Here is a 14775-nt window from a genome sequence, read left to right as displayed (position 1 = left end):
GAAATGAGACTCATGCCAGTTGATAGGGCTTATAAATAGCTATCCATGGTATAAATTTGAAGAAAATCGTTTCGAGAAAAACGTAAAAAACATGGTTTTTTAGTAATTATCCGCCATTTTTTCCGCCATCTTGGATTGAATTTTATTGAATTTCTTATTGTCGGGTCCTCATTGTATAATGACCTTAAGTTTAAAATTTCAAGTCAATCGGTTAATTAGGAATGGAGTTATCGTGTTCACAGACATATACACACACACACACACACACACACACCACACACACACACACACACACACACACACACACACACACACACACACACACATACACACACACAGACCAATACCCAAAAATCATGTTTTTGGACTCAGGGGACCTTGAAACGTATAGAAAACTTGAAATTGGGGTACCTTAATTTTTTAACCTATTGTAGTAGGGCAAGGAAAGTAAAATTCGAGCCTCAAATTTTGACGTTCAATAATTTTTTTATGTGTGCACCGAATTTGATTATTTTTTTTTAGTTGTGTTTGTTATGTTCAGGAGCAAGTTTATGGCCTATCAAATTTATGATCAGACTTGAGGACTCTTTTCTTCGGTCCTTCAAAGTTTACATGTGATCCTTATAGAATATTTGTGAGCTGGCCACACACAGAAACAAAAATCAGCTGTTTTAATCATTGCGTCATCTAACAGCCGTCAGTAGATCTGTTTTTCTATCTTTTTCTTTCCACTGATTCACAAAATTTCAATTCTAATAATAATGCCGCGGTACGAACGACGTCCAAACTTGGGTCGTAGAACTTGAAATGCCGTAAATTTAGAATATGCACGGGAAAATCAGCAGCAAGGAGATATACCATTCATTTTCCCAGCAAGCTGCATACAACTATATCTAAAACTACAAACTGCTATACAACTAACTAAGCATACGGTATAGGAAGTCCATATTGAGATATAAAATACTGATTGTTGGATAATTTTCATAAAAATATAGTGCATCAAATTAAGCTAAGACTAAGCACACCTGTGGAGGCGCGGCTTGGTGATACAAACTGTTGATCTTATGGAGATTGCCTTGCTCAATTCAGTGTGTGAAAGTTCTTCCATTCAAATTAATATAAGCAAGAAAACGGATATAAACGGCTAAACGGATATGGCGAACGAAGCGAGTCTGACGGCTAGTCAATTATATTTTATTAAGCAAGAAATTATATTTTTCAATAATTTCATAATGAATCTAAGATGAAACATATTGTTAATTGATTATTAATTCTACATTGTTAAAAGACGATCTGGCAACAGAGCAAAGCGAGAAAGAGATAGCACCATCCGCTTTGTTGGATGATAGACATGGATAGCAATACCATTGCTAATCAAACATTGCCATTATAACGTGGACCTCACTATATTAGTACTGCTACACAATAAAGGTTACTTTTGAGAATATTCTACTGTACAGTTGTGATTTGAGTGAAGTTGTGGTACCTTTCCATAATAATAATAAAAAGTGGTTGACAATAATAATTCAATTTGTGTTTTCAATATTCTACTGTGTTTTAAAAGGCTGTGTGCATAGGCTAAAAATAAACTTTCTACTCGTGATATTTTTCCAAGTTTTTTGATTTGTATATCATCAAGCTATCAAAATGAAAAAGTTTTCTCAGGAAAACATTTTTCCGATCATTAATTTTTGAGATATGAGCGACTGAAGTTTGATTTCTTTGGGACAGAACATTTCAAAATCGGTACCATATAAATCCATGAGATTTAGAGGATGGGATGGATTCTTCATGGTATTGTTACTCTAGTAAGACAAAAATATTCTAAAAATATCAATTTTTGGAAAAGTTATCCAATTTACCAAAAATAACTCAACTAAAAGTTATTTTTGGTTATTTTTAGTAAAGTGATTAACTATCTTTAAAATTGATATTTTCAGATAATAATTGTTTTAATAGATCAACAATACCATGAAGAATCTATCCTCTAAATCTCATGGATTTATCTCTTACCGAATTTGAATTGTTCTGTCCCAAAAATTTAAACACTAGGCGCTCATATGTAATATCTAAAAGTAATGATCAGAAAAAAATGTTTTCCTGAGAAAACTTTTTTATTTTGATAGCTTGATGATATACAAATAAAAAAACTATGAAAAATATAAAAGTTTATTTTTAGCCTTTGTACAGCCTTTGAACAGTAGCTCTTAAAAGGAGTGAAAAAGGAATAAGCATGCTAGGTAGTTCAAAAATTAAGAATGTTTTTTCAGTTTAGGAAGTTCTAAATGATGTTTTTGGTATGTTCAACTGTGTTAATGATAGTTTTGTTGTGTTTTGTTGCAGGTCAGGAGTTGCCAGTCGCCAGCAACTTTCGGGAGTTGCGATGCGATCGCCGCCAACTGTTGCCGACGTCGCGAGATGACACCGCGATGAGCGAGGGAGGCGGAGATCCGCCCTTTGGGGGGGGCCCCACCTCCTACACCCCCTCCTCCACGGTGCCCGACAAGGGCTTGCCCCCGTTCAGCTCGTTCGGGGGCCCCGAGCCCGGAGGCGGCCAGGACACCACGGGGTACGATCCTCCCCGCCTGCTCGAACTGTCCGGCTGGGACTACTATGGGGAGGGACTTTCGGGGAGGTTGGTGGAGAGGGGAGACGGGTTTCCCCTACTACTCTCCCACCAACCACAGTACCGTCCCTGGGAAACCAACAATGAAAAGTCTGATGGGTTTTCCCCAGATAAACTACCATCTTTTCAGTCCCAGTTCAATTCTTTTCCACCTGCGTCGGAAGGTGACACAGTTTCATTAGCTACCCTAGCTCCAGCATCTCCCACTTCGTCATCTTCACCCTCAGGGTTGCCCAGTTTCCACACGCTCTCTGCCGTCAATGTGAATCCTAGGGGATATCCCCTAGTTCCAGCCCCGGTGCAAGCCAGGGAGATCCCCGCCATTCAACAACAGTTCCTGGATGAACGTCACATCCACCTCTTCCAGAGTCCCCCGGGACAATACCACCCCACCGCCTACCACCCTGCACAAGCCCCGCAACAGGCTGCACTACTCACCGTCGTCAAAACTGAACCAGTTCTGGTGGCGACCCAGTTACAACCGGGGGTGTATCACCATAACAACCTGATGATGGACACCCGTCTGGAAGCAGCCCATAAACCCGACGAGTCAAGACTGGACTCGCGGAAGAAAGAGCGCCGGAAAGCGCGAGCGTCCTCGCTTGAATCCTCCAACGAGTCGGACGGAGCCGGGTCGTCCAGTGTTGAATCCTCGGGTCAAGTCGCGGCGGTATCCTCAACCGCGGGGTTCAAGTCGCCTCCCGTCACGCACTCGGTGAACCAGTCAGACCCGTCCGGCGCCGATCCGAGCATGATGGACAACGGATCCGACAAACCGGTCAAGAAAAAGCGGAAGCGGTGCGGTGAGTGTATCGGTTGCCAACGGAAGGACAACTGCGGCGATTGCGCCCCCTGTCGCAACGACAAGAGTCACCAGATCTGCAAGATGCGGCGCTGCGAGAAGCTCACTGAGAAAAAGGTTAGTCAACTGAAAAATCCTTCATATTTATTAAATTTTATTGTCTTTTTTCGTTTCCTGTGTCTTTTGTTTTGTATTATTAGTATTTTTGCTAACGACGTGATTATGTGGTAGAGTAGTGTCCAAACTTCGCCACGTCATCAGATAAAAATTGAAATTGAAATTGAAATTATTCACAACACTGACATATTTCACAAATATTTTTACAATGCAATTATTATAAAGAAACAGTATCATGATGAAAAAAAAAGAAAAGAACTTCAGTAGCTTAACAGCTGTGGTTGAAGTTCTACACTATTGTTGTTGTACATAATAATATGAACGAGACAGTCACTTGATTTTGATAACTAAAAAAAAAGAATAAGTCTTTGTCAATTTCACACAAACAAATATCATTTTATTCCATCCTTCCATCAATTTCAACAGCATGCATGTTTCATCTCTCGAATTGATTCATCAATATTATTCCGAAACTCATTGTGAAAAATGATATGTCAACTAAAACATTCTATCATTAATTCCAAGGCCACTCCCGTGTTTTTGATGAATAGGTCAAGTCGTCGGTCCCGGCTGCCTAAAAAGCAGGTGTGAGCTCATGTCAGAGGCACTGAAATTGATCAGTTGCGACCTGAAAACTCTGACACCAGACCTGAGTCATCCAGATCACTCAATGTTATTATTATTTCTATCGTGAATGTCAATATAGTATGCATGTTTCTATCTCTGAAATTAATTCATGGAGATAACTTGGAAGCCCTGAAATTGATCAGTTGTCACCTGAAAACTCCGACACCAGACCTCAGTCATCCAGGTCACTCGATGTTATTATTATTTCTATCGTGAATGTCAATATAGTAATGCATGTTTCTATCTCTGAAATAAATTCATGGAGAAAATTTAGAAGCTCACTGATGAATTCACTTATATGCATGCTTTAAAACTCCTACGAGATTGATCTTCAAATCACTCTGATCTATTTATCTAAATTTCAATTTATTCAAACAATGGTTAGTGAAAAGCTCGTACTACATTGACCGATTAATATTGGAAGATTGTATTACAATGAGAGGAACCTGTCATGACATTCATTTGATACGAAAGAAAAATTTGTTTGCAGTAAGAAGTATTGTTTTTGTAATCACAATGTAGTACTGTATGGACTGAATTATGAACATGATATTAATGTAATTGCCTTTTTGATCAATTAATTAATTATTTGATTAATTAATTCAAGGATTAATCCTTCATTATCATCCACGAAATTTACTAGAACTTGACCAAGTCTTCTTGTACTTCTCTGCGTCTTCTTCGTCAACTTGGTACTTTTTTAGTACTGAGTCAACAATATAGAATTGCAATTGCCACTTAAATCGGGATCTGTCTCAAATTGTAGTTGAAAATTCTCTTATGCTTTGGAAAACTTCTATCTACTATCGACAAGTGATGCAGTAAATTAGATGGAAGTAGCAGTAATTTAGCTCAGATCAATGACAGAGACAATGAAGAATAACGATATATTATTTTTCACATTGATTAGATTTTGCAAACATGGGAAATAACCAATTTCGTAAACAGTATTCGAAAGTCAATCCGATGGATAAAAATGATGGAATACATAACATGAATTATGAACATAATATTAATGTAATTGCCTTTTTGATCAATTAATAATTCAAGGATTAATCCTTCATTATCATCCATGACATCTACTAGAGCTCAATCAATTAACATAATTAATACCTGTTCATTTTACATCACGCTTCCCCTTATAGGCATATTCGGCTGAGCTGAGTAGTTTCCAAGAAAAACATCAAAGTTTTCCATTGTAGAGCTCCACAAAACAATTTTCCATTAGGAAAAATTGAGGTCTGTTCTTGAGGAAAAGGAAAATCCCAGGATATCGAATCGGATTCTCGGAAAAGCGCATCACAATATTCAAAATTACTCTGCAACTTTTCCTCAACAGAATAATAGCTGTAGTGAGGTCCACGTTATAATGGCAGTGTTTGATTAACAATGGTATTGCTATCCTTGTCTATCATTCAACAAAGCAGATAGTGATATCTCTTTCTTGCTTTGCTCTGTTGCCAGATCGTCTTTTAACAATGTAGAATTAATAATTTATTAAGAAAAATATTTAATCTCAGTTATGAAATTATTGAAAAAAATAATTTGTTGCTTAATAAAATATAATTGATTATTTTAAACGAGATTGAACAGTTAATATTACATCAATAAACCTGTACAAGCTACCGTCTATATAAGACATTGACAAGACAGAGGATCGGCAACATTGTTCGTCTTTCAACAATGTAGAATTAATAATTTATCAAGAAAAATATTTAATCTCAATTATGAAATTATTGAAAAAAATAATTTGTTGCTTAATAAAATATGATTTATTATTTTAAACGAGAATGAACAGTTAATATAACATCAATAAACCTGTATCAGCTCCCGTCTATAGAAGGCATTGAAAGACAGAGAGGATTGGCAACGTTGTTCGGCTATCTTTCTCCACTGCCATTATAACGTGGACCTCACTAGGTGTAATAAACAGTGCGTTAGCTGTTTTTGGAAAACAAGGAAAACTATTGGCATTTCCTCCTCGTTTTCCACTGAATCGGAGACGGAGAACTGAGAATTTGAGTTGTAACTTTTGAAATTTATCTGGAAAGGAAAATGAGGAAGTGGAGTTGGGGGGTTGATAGCATGTTGAACGAAAGGGGGATATTGCAAGGAAGTGCAATAACTCCAGACTTGGTAAGTGTTATAAGTCTGGGAAATGTACTGTACTTTATGAATGAGAATATGAAACTGATGTTACAAACAGATTTTTGCGGAACAGTATGTTGCAAGAGGGATGAAAAGTGTTCCGCGTACATTTTTAGATTGGAGGAAAAGCGAAAAGATACACGGAAAAGTTCTTGAAAAATAAAAAAATGAGTGGGAGGTGACAGAGTTTATATTCATGAATGAAAAGCCTGCCAGAATTGCCAGAATAGCAAAAGTTATTGATGGAATAAATAAAGTCGACTTAACAGTGAGTTTGGTTTGGAAAGGTGTGAATGAATGAAAAGTGGCAGAGAAAAGGAGGGAAAATTTGTTGTATTTCAAGACAGGTGTGAATGAAAAGCGCTGCAGATTCTCAAAGTGATTTGCATGAGTAGGAGCGAAGGGAACGGTAAGGTAACAAAAAATTGGATTTCACGTCTGTGATACAAGACATTAGAATGAGAAAATGTTATCGAAATATGTGAAAGAACAATGGGAACGGATAAGAAAAGAAAAACTGGATTTTACGTCTGAAATTCATGACACTAGGATGAAAAAATATGATTCATCTAATTTGTGGTTTATAGTGTCTGCTAGAGCATCAATTTCAAAGAATTATTGACCGAGAGAAGTGAGGTCTAAGATTCAAGTCGACGGTTTGGCATTTCTCTTTATGTTTATAGATGTTTAAATGTCACGGCGAAACGCGGTAATAGATTTTCATGAAATTTGACAGGTATGTTCCTTTTATAATTGCGGGTCGACGTATATACAAGGTTTTTGGAAATTTTGCATTTCAAGGATAATATAAAATGAAAAAGGAGCCTCCTTCATACGCCAATATTAGAGTAAAAATCAAATTATAGAATTATTCATCATAAATCAGCTGACAAGTGATTACACAGATGTGTGGAGGAGCCAGTCTATTGCTTTATTTCCATAAGGTCTATATTGTACTCCATAGACCAGGTTTGTAGGTCCATAATGAGAATACTGCGTGAGGTCTACTGTTCACAGAACTACTAGTTATAAACTCAGATAACATTTTACAATCTTGTGCTTTCATAAACTAGTAACAAACACTGGAATATTTCAATCAATAATTAAAAAACTAGTCTAATTTCGAAAAAACTGATTTCCTCAGACATTTCCATAAAGATACACCTTGCCATCCCGTGCTAGCGATTCGAGATCAATTTTCATTTTCCCTCTGATTTGGCAAGTTGCCCAAACTCCTCACCCCTTTTCACACACACCTCGAAATAAGGCTCCATATTTTGCACCCAACCCTTGGATCCCCTTCTTTTTTGCTTGACGTTTTCTGGCAACTAGCCACTGAAAATTATATTGTGAGGGAGGCTGGTCGAGCAGAAGGGCTGAAAGATGTGGGAAGTGAAGATTTTATTCTACTTGGAGAATAGAGGAGATTTGGAGTTGGTAAGCTAGTGAGTGAATGAAGTTTAAAGTCATCTTCATCAGAAATAAGAATATTATTTATTTATTCATGCTAATATAATCTTTGATATAACTATAGAGTGAGGTTGAGTGAACAGAAGGCCTGAAAGATGTGGAAAGTGAAGACTTTATTTTACTTGGAGAATACAGGAGATTTGGAGTTAACAAGCTAGTGAGTGAATGAAGTTTAGAAGTTACCTTCATCAGAAATAAGAATATTATTCATTCATTCATTCATGCGGATACAATCTATGATATATATGACTATAGCTAGAGAGAGACCAGCTCTGGAAGAGAGTTGGAGTATTTCAGTTGTTGACTAATTCATTATCAACTATTACATAGTCCAAGCACAAGTCTTATACTTGAGTGGGAATCATCCTCCGCATAGGGAAGGACATCATCATCATTGAGCTCTGCCATGAAACGATAGAGTTTCCTCCAATCTTATCAAGAATTTTTTCTGTTAGCTCGTAACCCACCTGAAAGAGTATAGTTCTTTTGTTATCAACAATATCAATGCAGCACAAATCTCAGAAAAATAAGCGCATCATCCTCTACCTCGCAAGCTGAAGGACTCATCCATCTCAACGGTCACGCTATCATACAGCATCCCCCATCGCCGCGGCGCTGACAGGGAAATTTCTCTCTCCCTCCCGCTGAAAATTTCCCCGCGCCAGCCTGTCTGCCGACGCGTCTTGGATGGCGACATGGACGCTCGGAAAACACCCGACAAGCTTTCACATTTTTCATCCCTCTTTATTATGACAACATTTTCATCAAATAAAAACTGGTGTGAATCCACAACAAAATATCCTTCTTCCCGAATATGTAGACCAAAATTGGTTCCAACGGCTATTTATTTTGGGATTAGTTGGTATTTGAGAAGGTATAAAAAAATGTTGAATGCCGATATTTGAAAAATCTTCAATATTTTGTCACAGCAGTTCAACATGCCAAATCTTGTTGGACGAATTCTTTGTCTTGCAGCTTGGAAGAGGAACGTCAGTTGGCTTTCTCGCGTTTTGAGGTTAGAAGTACGTTCTCGCGCTGTGTTTTTTATGCTAAAATTCAATCAAATTTTACAAGTATATTATGTAGTGTTCTAAATATGAAGTGTACTATTGTTTCCACATATTTTGTCAAAGCTATCTGATAAATATTCGCTGATAGAAGAGGAAAAGCAGTTGAAAATGTTACCTCAATCTCATCAACAGGTATTTGAATGCGATTCTATGCAATGTCATTCTCCTTATTGGTTATTGAAACATTCGAATTAAACACTTTATTGAAATTTAATTCCAATCAATCTTCACAATGTATGGAATCGATTGATGAAATGGTTTTGTAGTATAGATGATATAGATTCATAAGACCATGATTTCATCATTTTATTAAGGTTCTAAAATAAGTTGACGATTTTGAGGTTAATTTCCGAACGTCCAATATCACATATCTTGAACTATCAAAAATAACAGTTACAACTCTGACGGCAAGTTTCATAGGAATTTAATTATTACATTCAACGGCCGTAGAATGATGTCATCTAACGGACCAATCTAACTGAAACCAATGGAGGAATAATTATTATAATTGATAATAATAATTTATTATTGTCTTCAATATTCAAACAATCTTGAGTAATATTATTGATCGCTTTATTATTACAATTATTGGTAATCTGTTATTGCTTGAGAAACCATGTGATCATCAATATTGAGTGAAGAATGTCAAATTATAAGTAGAAGATTCGATTAATCTTTAATAGATGAGATGATAAACATTTAAAATGGTCAACACTACACTAGTAGTTCTGTGAACAGTAGACCTTTTATATTATCCTTGAAATGCAAAATTTCCAAAAAACCTTGTATATACGTCGACGCACAATTAAAAAAGGAACATACCTGTCAAATTTCATGAAAATCTATTACCGCGTTTCGCCGTAAATGCGCAACATATAAATATAAACATTTAAACATTAAGAGAAATGCCAAACCGTCGACTTGAATCTTAGACCTCACTTCGTTCAGTCAGTTATATTCAACGGCCGTAGAATGATGTCATCTAACGGACCAATCTACTTGAAACCAATGTAGGAATAATATTATATTATAGAACTCAATATTCAAACAATCTTGAGTAATATTATTGATCGCTTTATTATTACAATTATTGGTAATCTGTTATTGCTTGAGAAACCATGCGATCACATCAATAATTTAGTGAAGAATGTCAAATTATAAGTAAAAGATTCGATTAATCTTCAATAGATGAGAAGACAAACATTTAAAATGCTCAACACTACATAAAATACAATCGTGATCCCGGGTTAGATTCCAGATAGGAGCAAACGTTTTTAGCCTGGTCACTTCCCGTGTTATCGGATGGACACGTTTATTGTCGGTCCCGAATGACGTATAACAGTCTTGAGGCTCAAATCCTGTGACAAGAATCCTCACCAACATGGTTAACCGAGTATTTATTTATTTTAGTAGGGTGCATAAAAATCAGTTTCCATAAACATCTTCTTTAGCGTATACCCTCAGTTTTTTTGTCTCTATCGTGTACCATGATATATTATGAATATCATAACTGATTATTATAGACGTGATTAGATGTATTTTTCACAAATTTAATGAAATGTCAGTCGGTCTTATCATCACCTAGCCTACATCACTCTCATAAAAATAATATTCCAGAAATTTCCTAACAACAATCCATTCATCACAGACTAAACAGTCAGTCTACTTCATCGAAAACAAAACTCAAAAAAGTTTCAGGAAACGGAACTTGGAACATGAATTCAACGGAACTTGAAATGTGAATTCAATGTTCTGAAACAGACAACTGTCAGCGATAAGGAACAACACACGCACGCCCACTCACAAAAAAGAAATTATAAACAATCGGTCATGATATGATAAGAGTGTACGTAGAAGTTTTTGCATAAATGAATAAATAAATCGGGTGAATCGACCGACGGCTGTGTGACGTTGTATTTGAAAAAGTAATGTCTAACTGATAGTGGACACAATAACGAAGTTTTTTGACACTTCATTCCTGCATATAACATTATATTATAGTGGAGGTTTTTTCAATTTTTCATGCAACACTTTCATTTTTTTATAGAGCCTTCCTGAATAGAGAATATTTTTGTAAAGGAAAAGTTGAAAATGGAGGTATTTTTTACTTTTCATTACAACACTTTCACTTGTCATAAGAGAGCCTTTTTAATAGGAAATATTTCTGGAAAAGCTGATAATGTTTTCTCGTTATCAGTAAATATTCCTTGAACAATGTAACTAACATTTTGAAATATTTCCATTCATTAACTTTATTCAATCTGTAATAGAATAACTAAACAACAAACATTGTTCTGTCACACCTTTAGAAGCATAAGGTAGAAGACAATGACACTTGGTCGAGGTTTGTCGAGGTCTTAAAAGTCTTAACTCGGCCAAAATGGAGAATTTTTGACCGAGCGACGTGAGGTCTAAGATTCAAGTAGACGGTTTGGCATTTCTCTTAATGTTTAAATGTTTATATGTTGCGCATTTACGGCGAAACGCGGTAATAGATTTTCATGAACTTTGACAGGTATGTTCCTTCTTTAATTTCGCTTCGACGTATATACAAGGTTTTTGGAAATTTTGCATTTCAAGGATAATATTAAAGGAAGAAGGAGCCTCCTTTATACGCCAATATTAGAGTAAAAATCAGACTATAGAATTATTCATCATAAATCAGCTGACAAGTGATTAACTTCCACAGATGTGTGGAGAAGCCAGTCTATTGCTGTATTTCCATAAGGTCTATAGTTTCAATCAGGTACTTGTGGATGAGAATACTGCGTGAGGTCTACTGTTCACAGATCTAGTAGTTAAATTTCATTTTACACTTTGAATGTTTGTGTATTCAAATTGTTTTGTTGCTAGATATTACAAGATATGTAATATGTAATAACAAGATATGTAGATTTTGTTGATTGTTATTACAAGATGGCGGTGTGAGTGTGAGTACACCCCTTGGACTGGTTAAATGTGATCTCTACTACTGTATATACTTCTGAGTTTTGATGACGATTATTGTGATTACTAGCGGCTGCTTGTGATGATGATGATGATGATGATGATGATGAAGTTAAGGGTAGGTAAGGGGTGGGAGAGAGCTTTTACTGCACATCTGCCCTTTACTACTGGGTTTCTGCTCTATTGTAAACAATAAGTGGCCTGAAGACACTATGGGAAGTGAGCTGTTGTAGATTACTATCTATCCTGAAAACACTCAGCTCCTGGATGTCTGCAGCTAGACTGCTGTTTGGAAATGTTTAAATAAATTGGTTGATTGTCTGTTGAAAATGTTTTTGGAATATCTGTACCCTGTTACATTGGAAGGAATTAATGGGAAGGTCTTTGAAAATTGTATTTAATGAAAAGACTAAGAAATTGCCAAAAACCACAGATTTATTGATAGTTTTAGAAAGACCGGTTTCGATTGTTAAACCATTGTCAATCTCTGATAAAATTTTATCTTGAAAACTAGAATGTAGAAACACTGTTCACTGTTTAATTTTAGCACAGAATTACATTATAGGAGTCTTCTCTGATTTTAGTAACAATTTATTCAATAAAAAGACTAAGAAATTGTCAAAAACCACAGATTTATTGATAGTTGGAAAGACTGGTTTCGGTTGTTACACCATTGTCAATCTCTGATAAAATTGTATCTTGAAAACTAGAATGTAGAAACACTGTTCACGGTTTAATTTTAGTAACAATTTTCATCAATAATAATACTATATTCTTTATTCGTGATCTATGCTTTCAAATTAAGGCTGATTCCAATAACATTGGGAGATATAATGAGGCATTCCTTGCGCTATTTTCTCCTAAATTTATGTAGTAATATGACCCAAAATCAGATACATTTCCCTGATACAGAGACAAACTCTATAGTTAGAGAGTGATTTTTTCAAATGACAATGTGAATAACCTATCCTCAACACCACCTGATATTACCAATCAAGTGAAAATAGGTTTTTATTGTATTTTCGACAATTCTAGTCAAATATTGACTATTAACACAAAGTGTGTTATATAAGAACCAATGAGAGAAGCCGTCTTATCAAAAAGACCTTCTTTGATTGGTTCTCGTGAAATTAATCACGGTTAGAGTTTAACCGGCTTTTGTGCAACCGGGCCCTATACAGTCATCGTTGTCATCAATGCATCCTCCATACAAGCAAAAGATATAGCATAGCAGTATGCTATATTTTCTCTACGATACAACTGAATACAAAACAGTAGCCAACAGAATATTCCACCTCGAGTCCCAACTCAGAGGGAAAACAACGCAACGTGTAGAGTTGTCGTGGTTTTGTTTACATCGTCCCCGCTCGACAGAGTCACGTGGTCTCACAGCCATCATCATCATCATCGTTATCAGTGGTAGTAAGACCGTAGGGGTAGGCCAGGGTGTGGTGGGAGGTGGTGGTTCTGAAGTGACGTAAGCGCGAGTTGAGGGGGTGCAAGCTCAATTTGTCCAAGTACGTGTGCATCTACCCTTACCCCTCAACCGCAACGATTTGGTGGTGGGGGGATTAGTGAGGGGTAACCAAGTGCGTTAGAGGGGGTGGGGTGAAGTTGTGTTGCGTTTAGTACGCATGTCAACAAAGGTGGTTGTGCGTTTCTATATATCCTGAGATTCACTAGAAAGTATCAGTGTTGTTTGAATTAGGAGGTGCTGATGTTACTTATAAGGAATGGTGACAGTAGGTTGTGAGTACCTATATAGTGAAATTCACTTCAAACTGGCAGTATTAGTTGAATTGAGAGGCATTGATGTTACTTATGAGGAGTGCTGACAGAATGTGGTGAGTCTGACAAGAGTCAACTTCATTCTAAACAGTCAGTATCAGTTGAATTGGGGAGAACTGATAATACTCATAAGGAGTACTGTCAGTTTATGTAGTGAGTTTCACTACATTTTAGAGGGGATGAGTTTCAGGAGAGAGTACACGTAACTGGGGGGGGTGGAACTTAGGGGTACAGGAGTCCAGGGTGACTTTGAGGGGTACAGAGATGGAGACAAGGAGTGTACAGAAGACCAGGGAGGACCCCGAGGGGTACAGGAGACCAGGGGATACCTTGAGGGGTACAGGAGACCAGGAAGGACCTTGAGGGGTACAGGAGACCAGGGGTGACCTTGCGGGGTACAGGAGACCTATGGGGGTACCAAAGACCGGAGGGGGATGGTTGTATTGCGTAGTAGATTTTACACCCTCAGTGTTTTCCCTGACAATAATGTGTTAGGATGGGCTAGCGTTTGAAAAGAGAGATATCTGCTTCTGAGAGAGCAATGATGTTGAATTGTATTGTTATTTGTTGAGCTTGTAAGTGAAAAAATTGAGGTGGAAATATGGTGTTGAAAGTAGCTCTGTTTTATTCCTTTCTATAACATGATAATCAATGATGTTAGAGCAATGGAAAGAGATTGATTGATTGATTATATGCCTATATTAGGGCGGAGTTAGGACTTCTGGTCCTCTCTGCCACACAATCCTTTACAAAATGAGAAAAAAATTACATAAGAATACAAAAGTAATACATTACATATCATGTAATACGATTACATAAGATTAATAGAAATAAATAAAATTCTTAATCATAATACAATTATTACATATAATAGAAGAGAATCTTAAACTTAATTTTTTAATAAAATTGGAAAACAATATTAAAATTTCACTAGATAAATCCTATAGAAAACCTATCAGAAATGAAGATCTAATTTTTGTAAGATTGATTGATTGATTGATTGATTGAGTACTTTATTTATGTAGATTACAATATATATGGCTATAAAATTATATACAATAGCTTACAATACAGCAAAGTTTTAGATGAATTTCATACATAAACTAAGAAAATAATTATTGAACTGTACATGATATGAGGGAAAAAAATCAATTTGGATAACTATACAAGAAAAAATTGTA

The 14775-nt window shown here is 36.3% G+C and overlaps 1 protein-coding gene across 5 annotated transcripts in view; it reads left to right on the top strand.

Moving 5' to 3' along the window:
• LOC111058182 (DNA N6-methyl adenine demethylase) overlaps positions 1 to 14775 on the top strand; it is a 269719-nt gene that overhangs the window by 16195 nt on the left and 238749 nt on the right. For all 5 annotated transcript variants that reach the window (XM_039437424.1, XM_039437428.1, XM_039437426.1 and 2 more), the window contains exon 2: positions 2344 to 3545. In XM_039437424.1, the coding sequence (XP_039293358.1) occupies positions 2430 to 3545 (1116 nt within the window). In that variant the 5' untranslated portion in view covers positions 2344 to 2429. The remainder of the gene's footprint in view (positions 1 to 2343; positions 3546 to 14775) is intronic.

Source organism: Nilaparvata lugens, chromosome 11 (assembly GCF_014356525.2).
Source record: "Nilaparvata lugens isolate BPH chromosome 11, ASM1435652v1, whole genome shotgun sequence".
NCBI lineage: Eukaryota > Metazoa > Arthropoda > Insecta > Hemiptera > Delphacidae > Nilaparvata > Nilaparvata lugens.
This window is presented reverse-complemented; position numbering and strand designations above follow the sequence as displayed.